The 21,169-nt window shown below is 41.0% G+C and overlaps 1 protein-coding gene across 1 annotated transcript; it reads right to left on the bottom strand.

Moving 5' to 3' along the window:
• Positions 1–1,593: 1,593 nt before the first annotated feature.
• Positions 1,594–10,321, bottom strand: LOC140243645 (partner of Y14 and mago-like). Its single transcript, XM_072323308.1, has 3 exons — positions 10,255–10,321; positions 7,243–7,336; positions 1,594–5,684 (listed from the first exon to the last, which is right to left on the bottom strand). Exons 1-3 carry the CDS (start codon positions 10,295–10,297, stop codon positions 5,240–5,242), a joined length of 582 nt encoding a protein of 193 aa, XP_072179409.1. The 5' UTR covers positions 10,298–10,321; the 3' UTR covers positions 1,594–5,239.
• Positions 10,322–21,169: the final 10,848 nt, after the last annotated feature.

Raw genomic sequence — 21,169 nt, 5'->3', positions numbered from 1 at the left:
ACGCAGTGAAAGACTTTTTTTTCATCCAAAAATTGAGAAAAAACAGTGACTTTCATGGATCTATTTCACTAATTTCATAAGATGTGCATGATAGATTTCTCAATATCTAATGAGGTAAAACATGTATGATTTTCACATAAAGATATACTTTATTTTTGTGAAGAAGGGACCACAATTTTGCGCAGGCTAGCATAGATTACACCACCGTTGCGGGGTACGCTACCTGCCTAGCTGCCAGTGCACTGGGACGGCAGCTATATACATTAACAGTGTTTGTCTCCCATATCCGGCTAATTCGCTTATCCGGATGAGCGCCGGTCCCGACATGGCCAGATAATCGAGGTCGAACTGTATATGTTTGCATCTTGTATTGGGTGAATATTCATTGAATTGCTCATTGGGTATATATTTCTATCTCTTTCTTCTTCTTCAACCTTCTTAGGTACAACTATATGATGCATGTTATTCTTTTTGTATGTCCCTCTGCGCCTCAGAATAGGCTATTAGATCGATGGTGCATTACAAAATGCTGTACCATTATTATTATTATTATTATTATTATTATTATTATTATTATTATTAGTATTAGTATTAGTATTATTAGTATTATTATTATTATTATTATTAATTTCTGGGTATGAAACTACAGCTGTATAATATTACCCACATCTTACGGAAAATTACATTTGCTTCAGTGGTCAAAGAGAAATGAGGAGTTTTATAGAGCATGTCAGGAATCCCTTCCCTCCAAGTTCTGTCCATTGTTTTTTACACGTTATGCAGTTCCAAGAGCATTCCAGTGCCTAACTTGGAAGAATCAGACCCATGACATGTGTTACAATGATCCACATATCTCTGTGACCACTCAACCAAAAAGATGGGGTTTTCTGCATAATATAGCTAAGATGTTATATTTTTAAGACCCTGAAGTAGCATTTAGACGGCTAAATCATATTGGAAATTGCCAATGCGAAAATCCAATTGTAATTTTTTTTTTTTTTTTGTACATACTGTATATTGTGTAATACATGCACGTGTACATGTAACCTAATTAATAGATTATAGCCATTAGTTACTATGAATAACCTAATTAGTTCAGCAATGTTGGTTTACAAATTTTGCTTCTACGGTAATCTTTTCGCACCTAGAGGTTTCTTGCAATGTCGATTTCTACTCCCTGAAAGAAACAGTGATTTCCCCTTTTGCATGATTTTTGACAAATTTAAGTGTGCATTTGTGGAGATTGACCTGCAGAGTGGGACAATGTGGAAATACATGTATGATCTGGCAAAGAAAGATACCTACACCATTAGTGCACACATGTACAAAGGCAGCTGTTTGTGGTTCACTGATATGGTGAGGGGGTAGCCCTGGGTGGTGCTAATTCTAATTGGATGCATTGTACAATGTTTTTGTACTGACAAAAGAATACAGTGTACATGTACTCTCCTCATCACACCAAGGAGGTACTAGGCGAGCCTAGTACCTCCTTGATCACACACACACACACACACACACACACACACACACATACATTTTACTCCACTTATCAAAAATCTTGCAATGAAAGCAAAAGCAAATAATGAGACACTGTTCCTGTTTGGAAGCATTTATGTGGCATCCATTCATGCATTACAGTGCTATGTACATATATATACACACAATCATTACAAAAACCTTTCAAAATTGGATATTACCGTACATTACATTCAATTATTATGTTAACCTAATACACAGACGCTCGTGTGTCCATCAACAATTGTGGAACAACAAATTCATACTGTACCATCATTCCCTTCTCTTGCACAACCTATGTAGTGAACTGAGCTTGCTGAACGTTTTTAATACAGTGCACTCCTGTTATAATGAACACGGTTACAACAAAATACCGGTTACAACAAAATAAAAATTCAGACCACAACATTATCCGTTCTATATTTTCTAATGTTTATTTGTTCAGTTATAACAAAAATTTTGATATAAAGAAAGAAAACTGGCAGTCCCAAGGACTGTTAAAATGGGAGTCCACTGTACCTCAGTATACAATTGTCATTTGACCTTCATCAAACTTGTAAATGACTTCCAACATACTCCTGATATCAAGATGCATAACAAAGAATAACAGACATGAAAAAGGATGGTGGTACATGTAATGAAATAAACTGTATAAAGGGACCTCATTATAACAAGCTGCTTGAGACTACCGAGATATCCACATTATTTCTGGTATCTCTTCAGATCCAACTTCGTTATAACAAGGTTCCACTGTACTAGTTGGTCAGATATGACTCTGTTGAGACAAATTGGCAGTATTGAGTAAAATCTATCTTTAGTGATTATCGGATACACATGTAACAAGTACAAAATTTTGACAGCAAAGGCAATCTCACTGATTGTAATACATTGTACATGCTTCTGAACATAGTATATTGGTGTTAAACATTGATGCTCAACAAAAAAAAAAAAAATATTCAACAAAGACAAAATAACGTACCAGGTATTTGACACTTCAACAAACTTTCTACCTCATTGCTAAGCTATGCCTAAACTTCTTTGACTTGCCTGCACATTCTTTGTGTTCCATGACTCCTTTCCAATCTTTACAATATCTTGAGACAAACAAGCCCCATTTAACTGAACACAATTTCTATGGGGACTGTTGTGCCAACTGTAGGCTTTCTAAGGTTCATGCTTGTTCTGGTTGATGTTATTACTGCAAGTTACTAGAGAGACTTCTGCCACAAGGCACAGATATTCAGATAGTGATACTTCCTGGTCTGATTTGTTTCTCACAGATATGATGTCATCTCTCTATTCATTTTGATGTAATACTGTAAAACAAGATATTTTCACGGCATGAAATTTTCATGAATTGGACCCGACGGCCTTTTATGCGGCATGAAATTTTTGCGAGATGCCTCTAACGTTCAATGTATAGTGTAAACAAGAACTTTCGCATGTATTTTAATTTCGCGAATCTTGGCTCTTGCGACATTCACGAAATTAAAATGCATGCAAACATTCATCATTTTACAGTAGTTAATGACAATTGAACATAATGTACAAACCACAGTCGTCATCATCTAAACATGTATCTTGCATGCACACAATGAAATTGGGAGAGGCTCATTGACAACTGATGCAGCAATCAGATCTGAAATAATCCTGGATATCAATGTGCCTTGGTAAAAGGTGCATATACAATGAAGTACAATATACACGTACTAGAAATCAAATGATTGTACAGTTCCTTCTACATGTATAGGGTCTTCTGCCTTCATCAGGATTTTTATTTTCCTTTTTTTTTAAGTGTTATTTATGTGCAACTTTAAACTTTTTTTGGAGGAGAAATTACCATTTTCTCTGAATATAAAAACCTGGCATTCAAAAAAAAAAATATTAATAAAACAATTGGACTTGCAGGGGAGTGTTTACTCTCCTGAAAGCATACACAGAAATCTGATTTTTACTGATGTCAATTACACAGTATGATGTCTGTACCAGCAGACAATACCACTATGACTAAAATATTCAGATGTTCCTGAAGAAGACAAACTTTTTTGTGAAAAAAAATAACACTCGGCTCAAACATAACAAAAATGTCTGCTTATAAGATGACAAGATTTTGTTACGATGGGAACGATTGGAATGGTCACACGGTACAGCTAATGCCTGTGACTTGCCTGAATGACATACAGCTTTTAAAGTGTAACACATAAACACAAATGCACTGCTTTCTTTTGAGTTTGTCTTTTCTCAATATGACAGTGTTGGAAGGTGGTGATATATTCATCAATTTTCATCAACTCTCTCTTCTGTGCATTTCTAACTGAATCATGCTGACTTGGGGCCCGTTTCATAAAACTCGTTATCACAGACAACTGCCACATTTCTGTGACAAATTTGCTCTTAGCCAATCAGATGCAAGGATTTCAGTAGCTTATAACAACTATGTCAACTTGTCTCTGATAACAAATTCCTGAACAGTAAGTTAGCAGTGAACAACAGTGTGGATTTACCATCTCTCTTGGGAGAAAGGGAGAGCAGGCTGGATCCCACTATGCCAATATCAAGGATTCTTTGGTATCAAAAGAGGGAGAGGAAACATCAGAAAGATTGCCACTTCTATCAACCTTCATGACCTTATTTGATATTGAAATCCCTTCTCCATTTGGCACACTATTGTATACTGACAAAAAAGGAGAAGAAGAAAAAAAAAAACTTATGGTCTAAACAATCATTTACTTCTCGAGTATAATTTTTGTATTTGTATAATTTTGTGTTTGTGTTTCTTCTTTGTTACCATGTCCATGAGTTTGTGTTTTTTACTCTAACTGTATTTTGTATGTGATGCAGGGCCCCTTGGCAGAGCAATTCCAAGTGAGTTGAAAGGGCTACCCTGCGAAAAGAAAATGGAATAAATAACTTTGAGATTGCAAAATGTCTGGAAAATCTCTCACAACTTGAGGTCACATAAAATGTACAGCTAAAACCGCTTATGACATAACTCATTGGGACAGAATTGTTCAAATTTACATATTGTGATGAATAATCTCTTAATGTCGTGAGGTTGAGGCTGGGAAAGTAACGCAATGCTGGACAATACATAAAGATTTGGAGAATATCAACAACGTTTTACATGCTACACTTGTCTGGCACACTGTCCACGATGTGGTTGCCCATCACTGATAGGCCTACATGAACTGAGACAAGGTAGGTATGAAAGATAAGTTTCATGATGTGTGTTTATCTTCTATCGACTGTTTTGACAAGAGAAGTCATTAGAGAACATCACACTAATAACGCTAAATATCATGTGTACTCATAACATGTAGGGAAAAAAAAAATCAAGCATGTATAAATGCTACTATGTACTAACTATGATAACAATGCCTGTGGCATTCATTCTAACTGGGCACAAACCTAAAATGAGAAGCGAACACTGTAACTTTCTGTCAACTTGTCCACCAGGAAAATATCCAAGCATATCACAAGGCATTCCTACGTACCAGGTAACCTGAATGTCATCAAAGACTTTTCCAAGATGTCTACAGGCTGTATGTCCTATCACAAACCTTCCCATGGTGAAATGGATTTCATCACATACCGGTATCCTCCAGAGGTATTTTCAAATCACATCACTCGCTCTTCAAGAGAATCTTTCAAATACATGACCTGCTTTATGTGTTGGCTCAAACGTAAATTAAAAATTCTCCTCCCATGATGTCTGTAAAGCACACTACAAGCCCTCCTCCAGAGTCCGTAACTCCTCCTCCAGCTCCCCTTTCCTCGCGATCTTGTCCAGCTGCTCCTTGGACGGTGACGTAATCTCACCACTTGAAATTTTCACCTGAAGGTCCTCGATTTGTCGTAACTTCTTTTTCACATTCTTCATGCGCTTCTGTGGATCCGATGTGCCCGTCAACTGAGCATTGTCACTCAGACTGACGTCACCGATGTTACTGGCAAGAGCATCAACCTTTCCATCAACTATACCCGTCTCTTCTTGGGCGTGGGCCTTTTCCTTCCGCTTCTGCTTGCGCTTCTCATTCTTCTTGGCGGACTTGGAGAGGGGTGCCTGCGGTTGTACTTGTTGTGATTGCTGCACTGGGGCAGGGTCTTCATGGACACCAGGGGGAAGCCTTGGTTTGCTGTTCACCCATTGTTTGCCTTTGCTCTCATACCTGCATCACATAATGGATATTACAAGACTGTTTTATTCTCCTTATTACAATATTAGTTCATTGATTGATTTCAAACTCCTAACTTCATAGATTAATTCCTGTCATGTGATATGAAAAGACAAGATATAGTTTTAATTTACAGAATACAAGGCAAGACATGTAAAATGAGAGAAGAATAAATGCATTCAGCACAAGTAGCGGCAAGTCATTCTCCATGAGAGTGTGTTTTATTTTTTTTTTTAATCATGTAAAACACTGCTAAGGGATAATGCAAACTAACCAAACATTTTCTACAGTATGCTGTGAGTGACTAAATGTAGAGGTTGCATGTTAAAGAAACTAATACGGAAACTCACCTTCAAACAGACACTTTTTTATTTGACATCCCTACATGCATACCTGCCAACATTTCAAGATGAAATATCTTACTCGTGGGTTGCAAAAATCTTATTTTATATGCAAACTGAAGTTAAAAATCTTACTTTCGGTCAAATCTTCAGAAAATACACATGAAAGGTATATCTAAATATTTTTCAAAAATCTGATTTCTCTGACAGAAAATCTGATTTTGCCATTTTTAACGTAAAAAATCTTACTGAATCTGATAAAATCTTACTAGTTGGCAAGTATGTTCATGGGAGTCTTGCATCACTACATGGAACGAGGATAGAAGGGATTTCTGTGCAATGATTTCTTTAAAATTCTCCAGATATCACTTAATCATGATCTATAAACAGTCAATAAAGATCATGCTCTTGTGAAAAGCTAAAAGTATATAAAAGATAAGTTGAGATACCAAACTATTCATTTTCTGGGGATTTTCAGATCACTAGCAGAATCCTGCACAATCAAGTCTAATCTGTCACTACTATGTAGAGGAACATGAATTCTTTGGGGAGAGGCTGCATGACGGATCATTTGACTACAACACTGGAACACAATCAACCCAGCAGAACCATGACATGGAATAAGGTATTACTTACAAATACACATTTTCACTACAGGTCAATAAGTTGATAAGGTATTGTTACAATGTAAAAATCACTATGGACCTCGCAGCTGTTGAATGATGGCAAGCACAATTGGAAATCTAAATTACTCAATGACCCAAAGCTATAAAGACAAGAGGCTCTTAGCAATGACAAAACACTATGATGAGAGAAGATACTCTACAATGTATTCTAGTAGTTAAGTGGTTGGTTGTTGGTACACAGAACATGGCCACTTCGAGGGATACGAGGAAAACATTTTTTTCAGACTTTACATCCTGAAAGTAACACCAAAAAGAAACAACCCCATTTTCAGAGCCATCGAATGCTAATGTTCAGGAGCAACTGTCATTTCTTATAAATTAGAAAGATTTGCTGTGACAACTTACATGATGTATTTACCACATGCATTTTTCATTTTGGTGCCTGGTTCTATTTTGACTTGAAAAAAAAATGAGTTAAAAGCAACTTCAATTTAAGTCAAGTTGACCACTACATGAAGTGTACTGACGAGAGAAAATACTGGAAGTTTTACTGTTCACAGTTTAAATAAGTTTGTGTCATCTTACAGTGGGACCTCCTCTTGGGGAACATATCCTGGCTTCACACGCCTCGGCTTCCTCCAGCTTCCATCTGGCCTCTGTGTTGCTGGGATGTAGGAGTCTGAAAACAATAATATTGTACATTGTACATACTGTTATTTGAGTTGGATTACCTTGCTACAGTCTCCATACCACAGAGATAGAGGGAGGTAAAGGAAGACAACCCCTCCCCCTCCCTACACACACACACACACACACATACAAACACACAAAGAGGCAAGAAAAAAAAAGAAAGAGAATATGTGTGCAGCAGTCAGAGAATACAGGGCAAGGGTAGGCAAGCCTTGCACAAAAATTGCAGTAGAAAAGGGGAGGAAGAGGAAAATTACATGGGAGGAAGGAGAGGGAGAATTGCCACAAATGGTATTTATTCAGTTTTAACAGAAAAAACCCTACACATTATCATTATTATTATTATTATTACTATCATCATTTTTATTATTATTATTATTATTATTATTATTATCATTATTATTATTATTATCATTATCATTATTGTTATTATTATTATTATTATTATTATCATTATTATTATTATTATTATTATTATTATCATAATTAATATCATTATTTTGGAAAGTAACTGCCTTAGGTCTATGTGGAGTAAAGTTGTGACTTGCATGCCATCACTGGAGCTAATAATATTCTGAAAATAACGATATGTAATGAGCACTGATTTATATGCATACACCTTAATCTCTTCATCACATATTGTCCTGTGTAACCAACACAATCTGGACCAAAAGCTGGTCCGGGGGGCCGTTTCATAAACTTGTCATCAGTGACAAGTTGTCATAGATGTGACAAGCTACAGAAATCCTTGCATCTGATTGGCTGAGAGCAAATTTGTCATAGAAATGTGGCAGTTGTCACTAATAACAAGTTTTATGAAACGGGCCCCGAACTGTTTGAATTTTATAAGTAGGGCTTACAAATACAAGTACAGTGCTGAAGTTAGCACAAATTGTAGACCATATCAGATGCAAGACACCCTGGCTCTATACAGATTGTCCGTAGGAAAATGTACAGTGTACTGTAAAACATGATATTTTCACGGCATGAAATTTTCGCGAATTGGAGCTGACAGCCTTTTATGCGGCATATAGTGTGCATATAGTGTAGAAAAGGATTTTTGCGTGCATTTTAATTTCGCGATTCTTGCCTCTCGCGAAATTCGCGAAATTAAAATGCACGCGAACATTCCTCGTTTTACAGTATATTGAATTTGCAACAAGACACACCAACATGAGCATAATGATGTAGGCCTACATTTCTTGCTCATGCAAAATAAAAGCTTTCCTTATTGAATTTCAACCTTAAAAGTGATTGACCTGAATGTTGCAAATTTCATTCATTATTCTATTCTTTGATGTAGACAGAAAAATCTCTCTGTCCTTGTCCGAAGGAGTTTTGTAACATGAAGCCACACGTAATCTTCATATCCCTGAATACTGATGATAAAATACAGTCAGACTGATCTTTCGGTCAAACTTTGATTGCGCATATGGAGTAAGCACTTTTTTATTTAATTCTATTTCACATCATACACAGAGGGGTCTACCACTAAGCCAAGCAAGTAATTTTAATTGATTACTGGACTGTAATTAGCTTTATACACCAGATGTTTTTGCGAGGTTTGTATTTTTGCGAATTTCGCAAGTCAGGTGCTATTCGTGATGATAACACGAATGTGGCACGCATGCATAACATTACATTTCTCCCTTCAGTTTTACCGTAATCCACAATCGCGAATTTAACCACTCACGAAATTGTCAAGAAGTCCCGATTCGAAAAAATTGCTAAATATGTGGTGTATATACAATACCTAACAGAACCAGTGGCACGGCACTGGCCTGATGGCTCTCTTTTGAACTGTGATCAATCATGGCAAAAAAAAAAAAAAATTAATAATAATAATAATTAAATAAAAAAAAATAGATAATAATAATAAAAAAAAAATAGATAAACTAGAGAAGCACTCTGAGAGCACAGACCTCCGCCAAGCATGCAGCTCATTTCCATCACTGATCTTGTTCTTCCATAGAGATATCAGTGATTTCCACCCATAGGCCTACGTACTTATAGCATGCTGAAAGTGTTTATAGTGTGCTGAAAGTCGCCCGATTTCCCAATATAGAAGCCTTTATTGTTACATCATAAACCCTCAGCTGCACGGTGCGCCTCGCCCTAGCAGAAACTAGAGCACGCACTGTAGTGCGCGAATACAAACCTCAAATACGCGCAGCCTGAACTCTCAAGTTCATTGACCCTACCTGCCAAAATATCAAAAATCCTTCATAAATTCCCCCCAAATTCTCGGATCACTACCAAAAGTTAATCGTTTGGTACTTGTGTCATTCTCAACCTTTCCTGCAAGTTTCATCCCAATCTGTTGACTACTTTTTGAGTTATTTTGCACACAGAGTACAGACAAACCAACTAACTAACGAACGAACAGACCCACATGCACAAACCAACCGTAACGAAAACATAACCTCCTCCCTTGGCGGAGGTAATAAATAAATAAAAGAAAGAAAGAAAGAATCACTAACCAATGCATACAGGTAAATGTAAATTACTACTCCACAAAGAAAATGTGAGCTGACTTGTGCTGCACATACGGCACTGTAGACTAGTTACAGTTAACAAAACTACAAGAGTCCGCCGAACAAGTGGTAGGCTCAGCTCACCCCATTTGGCATTGCTTTGCCACTCAACTGAATTGAAGTCATGACGTCTGCGGTACTAAACATAGAACCCTACGTAATTTTCAATATGTCGGACTTGTATATGTGCTGCGCGGACCATTTTCACACATATAATGTCGTTCATGCATGGGTACTCTGTGATTAGGAAAATTGTTCACATGCTCAGCCAGATCCACCATTTTAATCATGACATCACGACTAATAAGCTTTCATGCTAAGAAAAAAAAAAAAACGTGTGCAACAATTAACAGCAAATTATATTTTTACATACCGCCACCATCATTCACCACTCCATTTCGCGCAGCGGACGCCATTTCTCTTGTGAACTAACTTGGGAAAGCTATGTAGCGCCAGCTCTCGTCACAAAGCAACCACTCATCGCTTCAGGTCCCTTACATCGCTATCAAGTTTCACACGCTTCTGTTTCACATGATAGGCGCCCACTGTATTTGTACAGGGATTCCCCTCGATCCTCAACCACACCTAGTCTTTCTTTTGAATATAAGTGGCTTGTAAGCTTCTTTTTTTTTTTCAAATATTTTTTTTATTCATTTATTTTAGTACAGGCTGTATCATTGATACTAAAAAGTGTGGGGCTCAGGTTGGTCAACTTTAAATCACAGGTGTGTACCCATGAGGTCACACATTGGTAAATGATTGTCCTGATCGAGTCATGTTTAACCCTTTGAGGATGTTTTGATTTTGCTATATACAACACACATTTCCCATAGACACTTGCCCGAGTATACTCGGGACTCGTCCTCAACAGGTTAAAGAATACAATAAAGGAAGAAATAGGAACCCACAATGAAAAATTTCCAAGTGATATGTTTAAAATGATCCACTCATGTGACATAATTTGAATGAAAATGAATTAATATTTTTTGCAGACTTATTTTTGATGATAGGTCTCATATTGAATTTCAGACAAATTTAGATCACATTCTTAATATATACAGAACCTACTATACATACAGTGCACTTTCAATTGACACAATATACAACATACATAGCATGGAAAATTAGATTTTATTTCACACAGTGTGTAGGAGCACAAGACGTATAACTGACAACACTGTACCCATCAACAGGATAGATACAGCAGCCTGTATATGTACCCCAAAATATTTGGACCAACCCAGAGTCTCCAAACAATGCTACTTTTGTCCATACAGTAGCCTAATTTACATAGAGCACCCTCATCCCAGGGGAGTGCATGCATTTGTGGGCAGAGTGAACTTTAGAAGTGAGAGAGACAAAGCAGTGTCTACCAAGAGCAATGATGAGTTATATATCAACACATCACACACAGTTGGTTGAGTCAAATTCATAATTTTTATCATTCTCTGGCTTGTGAGTGGATTAATTAACATTACTTTAGGGCAAAGGAAATCAGTTGCAAGAAGTAATATTGACAAAGAGTGAATCTCTTTGTTCATTTAACATATTCAGCCCATGCAAGCATAAATATATTGAACAAAACTTCCAATTCAGTGATATGGATTGCCTTGATTGGGATGTAACATACATGTGAGAAAATGGTTGTCTTAACCAAGTTTGGTAAGTTAACTCTCATTATAAATAGCAATGCATTTTCTCTGGTCTCACATTGTGGTTGAAGTGACACTGAAGCTGCTATTATTGCCACAAATAAGTTATACAAACATTTACAGCAGTTTGAGTTCACTGAAGTGAAAGATATAGATGTTGTATATCCAAGCTACATTAAACGACTGACAAGCTTTGAATTTATTACTTAGGCAGTAGTATATTTATATTCCATTACTGTATATCAGTCTACTTTTGTAAGTGTTTAATACAATATGTGTAATTAACCCACTGAGTTTTGCTACATTACGCATTTCTCATATATACCCAAGTATACTCGGGACTCGTCTTCAACAGGTTATTACGACATTGTTTCTTCTCTGTGTTTCTGTATTCAGTGATCCACACAAGTCATACGCAAGAGCCATAAACATGGATGGTGCACTTGCAACATAACATTTAACAAAGGTAATAAAGGTCCTCTGGACAAAACTACACGGTGTACAAGTTGACCTTTACATTAATAGAGTAAAACTAGGTGAACATTTTAGTGAGACTTTCATAAATTCACATCTGAAATAAGTTGTTTAATATAAAACATATATAATGAGTATGCATTATAAACGCATGAATACATTGTACTGTAATGAAATGATGGCACTTGGGTCTCTGATGCTGTAGTACATGTATAGTGTAGGAGAGTGGAAATTTGCACTCTCCCTATGAGATGTTTATCCACAGTGTAAACGAAGGAGGCTGGATCAGAGTGCCAAAGATAAGGAACTGGAGGACAATGGTAGGCACTATATGCCAGAAAGAGTGATAGGGAACAGCTGCTCAGTAGGTCTCATCACTCTATATCCTTCCATTGAAGATGAAATATAGTACCATGCCACAGTGTAAATAGTCAGATATGTATTTTATTATTGTCACCAGGAGTATATTGTAGTTGCATACCATGTAAAAATGCAATTGATTGGGTACAAAGTGGGTTATATGACTGCTTGACTAGTAGTTGGTGGATTGATATCGCATCCCGAATGAGGAGAGTGGCAAGGAAAACTAGCCCTCTGCTAGGAAAAGTGCTTGACCAGCACTCCTCCTGAGATGCATTGGTGGTTTTTGATGTGTTGGATTACTGGATGCGCTAGCTGAAAAGAGTCATCGAAAGAGCTGGGTTTTGACAGACTTGTGAGGGTTCTGTTTCGTGGGAGAACCAAAGTCAAAGTCTGGTGTCACTAGAGGGTGATACAGATTACAGCTCTTCGAGGAGTGAAGATTTCAGCTGGTGAGTGAGTCTACTGGTCTTGCGGTTGGCATTCGAGGCTCGTGACAGCAAAACCTCAGTTGGAGGGTTTTTTTTTTTTGGTTTGGTTTTATCTTCTACATGTGAGCACCAAGGCTGCCAGCCCAATAAAAGAACTCATCCCCTCAATCAACAAGTCTTCATCGTTTTCTTCTACTGTCCTGACCTTGAAAAAATTAGGCTACGACAAAGTGGTGTCAGGAGTGGGATTGGTGTCTACACACCAAGGCTACGGAGCATCGAGGACGATGTGAGAAGAACAGAAAAAAAAAGGCCTTCAGCTGTGGTAGAGAGGTGGAAGAGTTACATACTGTACTGTATTTTTAATCGTAACCATAGAGTTTCTCTCCCCTTCTAAACCAGCAGGTCCTTGTGTTTGCCAAGATGCCTGGGAATGAAGAAGTCACCAGTGGTGGGGCACAGGCCTCGGGCATAAATGAAATGGTGATGGCCTTGACCGGAGCCTTTAGGAACTTGTCAGCATTGCAAGCAATGCCGGCCGTGAGCTGTCAAAATTCCATGGCACACCTCTGAAAGGAGATGACCTGACAATTCGGGAGTGGCTTGACGAATTCGACGAGTACTGTAATTAGTTGGAAGGCAGTGAACGGCGCAAGTACTAGTGACACATCTGATCGGCCCGGCGAAGGATGAGGTACTGTGTTGTGACGCTGCATTCTGCAAAGATGTGTCCAAGCTTCGACAAGTGCTCCAGGCATAGAGCAATGGGTGTGCAAACATTTGAGTGGACAAAGCAGGGTCAGTGTGCATTTGATGGGTTAAAGCATGCACTTACTACAACACCAGTGCTGGGCTACCCAAGATTCAAAAAGCCTTTTGTGGTGGAGGTGGATGCTTCATTGAAAGGACATGGGAGCGTGTTTGTTACAAGAAGGTGATGATGGCAAGCTGCACCCACTAGCATATGCTAGCAGAGCGCTAAGACATGCCGAGCGACGCTACCCAGATTACTCAAGCTTCAAGTAAGAGCTCCTCGGGCTGAAATGGGCCATCGCAGATAAGTTCAGGGAGTATCTAATAGGAAGCAAGACTGAAGTGCACACAGACCACAATCCATTGACACATTTGGATACTGCCAAGCTGGGGGCTACAGAACAAAGATGGGTCGCTCAGTTAGCACCATTTGACCTGGAAATAAAGTATCAAGCAGGCAAACAAAACCGTTGTGCTGATGCACTTAGTCGCCGTCCCCGTGACAAAGAAACAGATGAAGACAAGTGCATAGACATGATGTTAAATTGTTCTGCCCTGCCAGCAGAAGTTCTCTCCGAAGCTGAGAATAGACAACCATCTCAACAGATGACAGAAGACAACTGTAAATCCGGCATCTTCCCATCATTCAGTCCTTCACAGCTGTCTGTGCTACAGCAGAGTGATGAAGCATTAGGACGAGTATGGAACTACTGGAAAGAGAAAAAGAAGCCAACTGAGCCAATGCCAGATGAACTACCATCTGTGAAGAGCTACTTACGAGAATGGGATCACATCACTGAAAAAGATGGAGTCTTGTATCGACGTGTATCTTTCAAACAAGAGCTTTTTTTGTAGAGCAATTACTTGTCCCAACCAATATGAGGAAGGTCATACAGGAGTCCGCACATGATAAACGGGGACATTAAGGTGTGACAAGAACTCTTGCATTATTGCAGAAGAGATGTTTCTGGCCGGGATTGAATGCAGATGTATGGCAGCATATCAAGATGTGTTTTAACTGTACAATGGCCAAAGCACCGACTCTCACAGTCAGAAGCCCTATGCGCCACTTACTAGCATTCAGGCCGCATGAAGTTCTAGCAGTAGACTTCTTGAAGATGGACCGAGGTCGAGGAGGATACGAAGACATTCTTGTAATGATTGACTCCCAGGAAGGTATGGTAACATAAGGAAATAAAGTTCTTTTTCACGAACTCGCTGAATGGGAAGACATCTTGGAGGGACTACTTCAAACATTTTGAGGCGTGCAGAGAAGCCAATAATTGGCAAAATGCTGAAGTTAAGGTGTTCTTGGCGGCAAGTCTTTGGGGACAGGCAGTGAAGGTACTGGGAGATGATTCTTCCTTGCAGTACAAGGAGTTGGTGCAGCTTCTTGACAAACGATTTGGACCAGGGCAGTTAGCAGAAAGTTATCTGCTTGAATTACGATTCAAGTGTCAAGGACCTAAGGAATCACTGCAAGAGCTCAGACAGATGATACTGGAAATGTCAACTTTGGCTTACAGAGAACTCTCTGATGAAGCACAGGACTGTCTGGCTAGAACACATTTCACAGAGGCTATTGAGGACCAGGCGATCAGAGATGGTGTGTTCTGGCCCAGGCACGTGTCCATGGACAAAGCCATTCAAGCTGCCTTGGTGACAGAAAATTTCTTGAGGTTAGAGGAGCAACGTAATGGCCGAGGTTGAAGTTATTTGAAGCATGCACAAGTTGCAGATGACAAGGAGAAGGATTTGATATCCCTGATTTGGGAAGAAATGAAGAAGCTATAAGACGTAATAGGAAAGCAAGCAAGAGAACACGCAGCGAAAAAATTGGAAGGTAGCAAGCGTGCTGGACAGAGGAACTCAGGTCGAAGTCAAGAGTGTTACAACTACCATGAGTTTGGACACTTTGGAAACTGTCCTAAACGGGCTGCAGAGAAAACCTCCTCGGGAAACAACAACAAGCCAACTTTGTACCCCAATAGGAGGCTGTAGTGATTCACAGTGTTTGTACATCACGTGTGGTGTTTGGTGATACAGGAAATCTAGAAGGAATCCTTGGAATTGATTTCCCATTGGAAACACAAGCCCGCGTAGACCTCAAAGATATGCATCTGGAATTTAATGGTGAGAAGATCCAGTGCAAGAGTAAGTATAATGACAGAATTTGCAGGAGAGTGGTTGTTAGTTCTACGACAAACATATCTCCTGGCCATGAAGCTTTGAATTCAGGGTTAGTGAGAGGGTGGCCCGAAGAGCTTGGTCTCAGACTGGTGGAACCAAATGCGAAGAGTGAGATAGTAAACAAGGGAGTAATTGTGGCACGGGTAGTAGCATTGGTACAAGATAATATTGTACCTATTAGAGTCTTCAATCCAGGAGAGAGTGTGTGTGGTCAGAAAGGGAACAGCTGCTGGGTACGGTACTCCACTCCTTTAGAAGCAAGTGATGTGGAGGAAGTCACCACAAACTGTTTTGACAGACAACAGGAAGTCAAAGTCCCTGAACACTTGAGTGATTTGTTGAAACAAAGTTTGGAAGGGATTGATCCACTATTTCACTTGAAGACATTTTCTCCAAGTCAGATGAAGATATCGGGTACACAAACCTAATTCAGCACCACATTGAAATGGGCACCACATCACCTATTCAACAAAACGATTCTTTCGTCGGCGCATAGATATGGAGCATCGAAGACCAAGGTCCTACCAATGCGAAGAATGTGAGTGCGCTTTAAATCGAAGGGATAATCTTCAGGTCCACATAAGGCACTGTCACCAGGGAAGAGATCGTCATTGTGAGGGGAGCAGGAGTGAGTGCGGCACGTCTCCAGAGCACCAATCAGCTAGGCAGGGACGGGCTGAGCCTGTGGTGAACAAGTAGGAAGAGTCGGAAATTGAAGTTCTTGTGTCGCCAGCGACTAGGAAGGCTGTGGACGAGGAGCCGTCAGGAGCACTGCCATTCAAGGAGGAAGTAAACGGCCCAAAGATTCCTGAGGAACATGCAGTTCACCTAGATGAAGCCGAGCCTGTCGGTAAAGAGGCTGATTAAGCTGCATCAGGTCCAGGCAGAGCCAGCTCGTCCATCATCTGTAGTTGTTCATCCCCCCCCCCCCCCCCCCCCCGAGTGGATAGCCAAGGGGAATGATGGCCCTCATTCAGGCTGAAGCAGTCTCCAAAGATTCGTCGGAGGGAAAGGAAGGGGCTGAGAGCAATGGGAATGGAAATGCGCCAATATTGAGGGAGATTCAAGGTGGCTGTCCATTAAAGGAGCTGAGTGCCTACAAGATGACTCCCGGCCAACTGCTCAACATAAGTGAGCAAAAATCCATGACAAGCTACAGTGGCAACGATAAGGTGTTTGAGGAGCTTAAGGAGACCCTGAAAGACCGCTTCGTGCAAGGTGCCAGAGAGAAATGGGTGCAAAGAGAACTTCGGAAGATCGAGATGGCGAACAAGTCCAAAAGCTTTTTGGACATGAGGGAAGAAGTCCTCCAGTTCTTCCAGGACCAGGAGTATGCCTCACACCGCAGCAGAGCAGGAGTGAATGAGGTGAGCAAGATGCAGGGCTCAGTCCAGGCTCTACAGGCTGGAGACAAAGAGGTTCAAGGGCTGTGGTCTGAGGTGAGCGAGGTGCTAAAAGAATTTGCTGCACTGTCCAGCTGTCTGCTGGGACTGACTGGTCAGCAGTCGACCAAAGATGGAAGGTGTGGCCTCAAGGAAATGTCTTGCCACAACTGCGGAGAGAAGGGTCACCTGGCCCCATCGTGCCAAAGGGAACGTCGTTGCATTAAGTGCAAGGAAGAGGGTCACCTCACACGGGATTGTCCCCAAAACCTTGAACGACAGGCAACCTCTTCACAATCCGCTCCTCAACTGGAGAGCACCGGGGCACCAACAGGGACGCAAGGAGGACCTGGTGCAAAGGTACGGAGCACCAGTGGTGCAGTGCATGGGGATGCCTTTGGGAGCTGGAGGAACAGGTTGCTGTCAAAGAGTCTGCTGGCAATCGTCAAGTTGGCAGGAGTAGAGATAGGTTGTGCCTTGGACACTGGACCTCCCTCATCCCGGCCTCCGTGTATGAAGGTAAGCTCCGCACTAACATTGGGGAAGTGGGCGAGGTTGGAACATTTCTCAGTGTAGTTGGAGCAAGCGGGTTAGAGCTACCTATCAAGGGTTGCGTAGAAGCCCCACTTAGCTTAGGATCAGCCACTAACCAAGCAGCCTTCCTAGTGGTGGATGACAAGCAGGCATGGAAGAGTACCCGGCAGGAGGAGTTTCCGATACTTCTGGGATGCAACATCCTGCGCCCACTTCTTGAGCAATTTCTCCCACTTGGCAAAACAGGAGGAGAGCTTGGCCTGGTGTTCAGCACTCTACAGAGAGGTGATAGTGAGGTGAATGAGGAAGCTAGGTGGCCAATTCCAGTCATGCTGGAGCAGGAGGAAGTGATCCCACCATTTACGGTACGTCGCATCACCTGCCGCACAACACCTATTGGGGAGACCTTATTGGTGACAGCAGTTCCTATCCATACAGGAGGAGAGCAGACAGTGGCAGCATACGATAGATGTCACCATACAGGGGAAGGAAAGCTGAACCTGTATGGGGCGAACCGAACAGAGATGACACAGGTGATCTGCCCTAAAACGCTAGTAGCAAAGGCCATTCCAGTCCACTCTAGGGAGGAAGTGATGCTGTCCCTGAAGGAAAGGCAAGGTATTGCAGTGTCTGTTTAGGAGGTTATAACAGACACGGCAGATTCTCCCGTGTACCAGGAGGAGAAGACCCAGGTATCCTCACTACTTCGAAAGCATGAGGTTGCTGGAGGTAAGACAGCTGCAGCGGCAAAGAAGTTTCAGTGGGGTATGCAGCAACAGGAGGCTTTTGAGGCACTGAAAACCACCCTCACTCAGACGCCTGTTCTGGCCTATCCGTAGTTTGATCGCCCCTTTGTTATAAAGGTGGATGCGTCCTATGGCGGTCTAGGGGCATGCCTTCTCCAGGCTGATGAGGATGGGAAGATGCACCCTATTGCGTGTGCAGATGCTCCGAGTAGGCGGCCGGAGGACAGCAGAGTCAAAGTTGAACCGGAACTCGTAACCCAGGATATGACGACAGAAGACACCAAAGCACCAATACGCGAAGTAGGTGGGTGTCTTGCCATGGGACGAGAGTTGGGTGCGAGGAATGGAGTAACGTGATCACGGGCCTCCCCAGTTATTACGCGGACTCAGCACTCCTAGGTTATGGTAAGATTACGGTATATCTGCGAGCGCGTTCACGTATTTGGTTGGTTGGTGACTGGGCACTCAACGCGGACAGACGTGTTGTCTTCGTTCTCTCTGTCACCTAGTAGTGTGTGTAGCTGTAGGTGCTAGGCGTCTCGTATTACTAGGAGGTTGCGTTGTGTTTCGCTCCTTCGATACGGCACACCCACTTGTTTCTGAGGATATGGATCGTTGTACGGTAATAAAGTTCTTCACGAACTCGCTGAATTATGATGGGCATGATTTAGTGTGGTCGATTGTGCGAAATTGTGGCGTGATATGTTGGTGTGATATGATGTGATTCTGACTGAAATGGCTGTGACCGTACATAAAATACATAAGCTAAGCCAATAAACAAATCCAGAGAGAGTAACTGGAGGATTACGGTTACATTACAATACTACATGACCTTGATTGCACTGATTATATACATGACAGATGTATGATTAGCTTAAAATGTACTTGGTGACTTCGAATTGCACAAGTAAACAAGAGACCCAGGGGTCTCGCACTCACCTGAGTATCGCAAGCTCACCTTCCATGCATTCTTCCAGACTCTTACCTAGGAACATTGGAAACTTATGGTGGGGGTAACTTTGAGAGTGGGGGCATGTTGTCCATTTACATATTCCATCACACTGGTAAAAATACCTACCAAATACACTGTACTTTATAGAATGTTGGATTATGCAGCTTGGGGAAAAAAAGACTAGAGAAAATATTACTGAATATTCATTAATTTAGGAGGTTTGGACCTCCTGGGGCCCCCAAGGAAAGCATGGTGCCCATTCAAACACTTTGAAATCTTATCCCCATGGGAATGCTACTTGCCAACTTTGGTGAAAATCCATATCCATTATGTTGTTTTCAGCAAGACGATCAAAATTTAGGCCCGCACTTGGACCCCCCCCCCCCCCATCCCATCGCTTCCTTGGGTCCCAAGGGGGTGGAGGGCACCCCTGATTTTCCCATGAACAAACTTGAAACAACAGTCATCAATATACTGACTCATTGTATCAACTTAGCTCAATCACTTCTGGTTCCAGAGAAAATCTGTCAAGATTCCTTGGGGGGGGGGGGGGGGGGGAACCCAGGTAGAGCATGGTGCCCATTTGATAGAATTGAGATTCTATCCCCCTAGGGATGCTACCAGCCAAGTTTGATGAAAATTTGTGATAGGGTTATCAAGAGAAAGATGAAAATTACAATTTCGGTCAAAATATAGGCCCCCTGGGGCCCCCAGGTGGGGTGTGGTGCCCATTTGATGGGAATGAGATTTTTTCCTCCTAGAGATGCTACCTACCAACTTTGGTGAAAATTCATAATGGCATTTTCAAGAAAAAGATGAAAATGTACAATTTGGGCCCCATTAGGACCCCTCCCCACCCCCTCCCCTGGGTCCCAAGGGGGGCACCCCTGATTCCGCCATGAACAAACTTAAAACTACAGTCATCAATGTACTAATTCATAGTATTGACTTAGCTCTATCACTTCTGGTTCTAGAGAAGAAGATTTTTTAAGATTTCTTAATTTTGAGGGGTTTGGGCCCCTCTGGCCCCCCCCCCCCCCCCAGGTGGGGTAAGGTGCCCACTTGAACAAATTGAGATCCTATCCCCCTAGGGATGCTACCTGCCAAGTTTGGTGAAAATCGGTCAAGGGGTTCTCAAGAAGAAGATGAAAATGTAAAAAGTTTATGCACGACAGACACGCCGGACGAAGAGCGATCGCAATAACTCACTTGAGCCTTCGGCTCAGGTGAGCTAAAAATATGACTTTAATAGAAGGACACTTTTTTCTCTGATACAGGAAACTTCTGAGGATAAAAGGTGATTCACTGTGTTGCTCTCAAGTTATCATTACATGGAAGTGCATGATTTCAGCTTCTTAGATGATATACCTTGTCCTTCACATCAGCTGCCACTAATAGCTTATCTAATCAAAATAACTATACTGTACATTGTTTAGTTGTTATAGGCATGTTCTCAGTTATACATTATATAAATAATGAATGTTTACAAGTGCAATGGACAAAATATTTCACCTCATTTCATGAGGTGAAAGATGACACAATTCATTCAACTAACATTTCTTATCTTGAAATATTCTGTATTCTTCTTCTTGTAACATCGCCTAACATGGCTTCGACTAGATCCCAAGCCAACATAGAGGCTATCGCTGTACATGCCATGCAAGAGTACTTGCAAAGCGATGCATTCTTTGAAGCCATTGAAAAGGCCCTTAAAAAGGGAATCAACAAACAATTGGGGAAATTTGCTGACCGATTAGCGAGTTTAGAGAAACGCAATGTGGAAATAATGACGAGGCTGGAGAAGAGTGAAAGTG

Source organism: Diadema setosum, chromosome 20 (assembly GCF_964275005.1).
Source record: "Diadema setosum chromosome 20, eeDiaSeto1, whole genome shotgun sequence".
Classification (NCBI taxonomy): domain Eukaryota; kingdom Metazoa; phylum Echinodermata; class Echinoidea; order Diadematoida; family Diadematidae; genus Diadema; species Diadema setosum.
This window is presented reverse-complemented; position numbering and strand designations above follow the sequence as displayed.

Excerpts from the sequence above, each read along its gene's own strand:
- LOC140243645 (XM_072323308.1), bottom strand. The coding sequence starts at position 10,297 with ATGGCGTCCGCTGCGCGAAATGGAGTGGTGAATGATGGTGGCG. Across the intron at positions 7,337-10,254 it reads AGTGGTGAATGATGGTGGCG|ACTCCTACATCCCAGCAACA; the intron begins GTATGTAAAAAT and ends TATTGTTTTCAG. Across the intron at positions 5,685-7,242 it reads CCCCAAGAGGAGGTCCCACT|GTATGAGAGCAAAGGCAAAC; the intron begins GTAAGATGACAC and ends TATGTGATGCAG.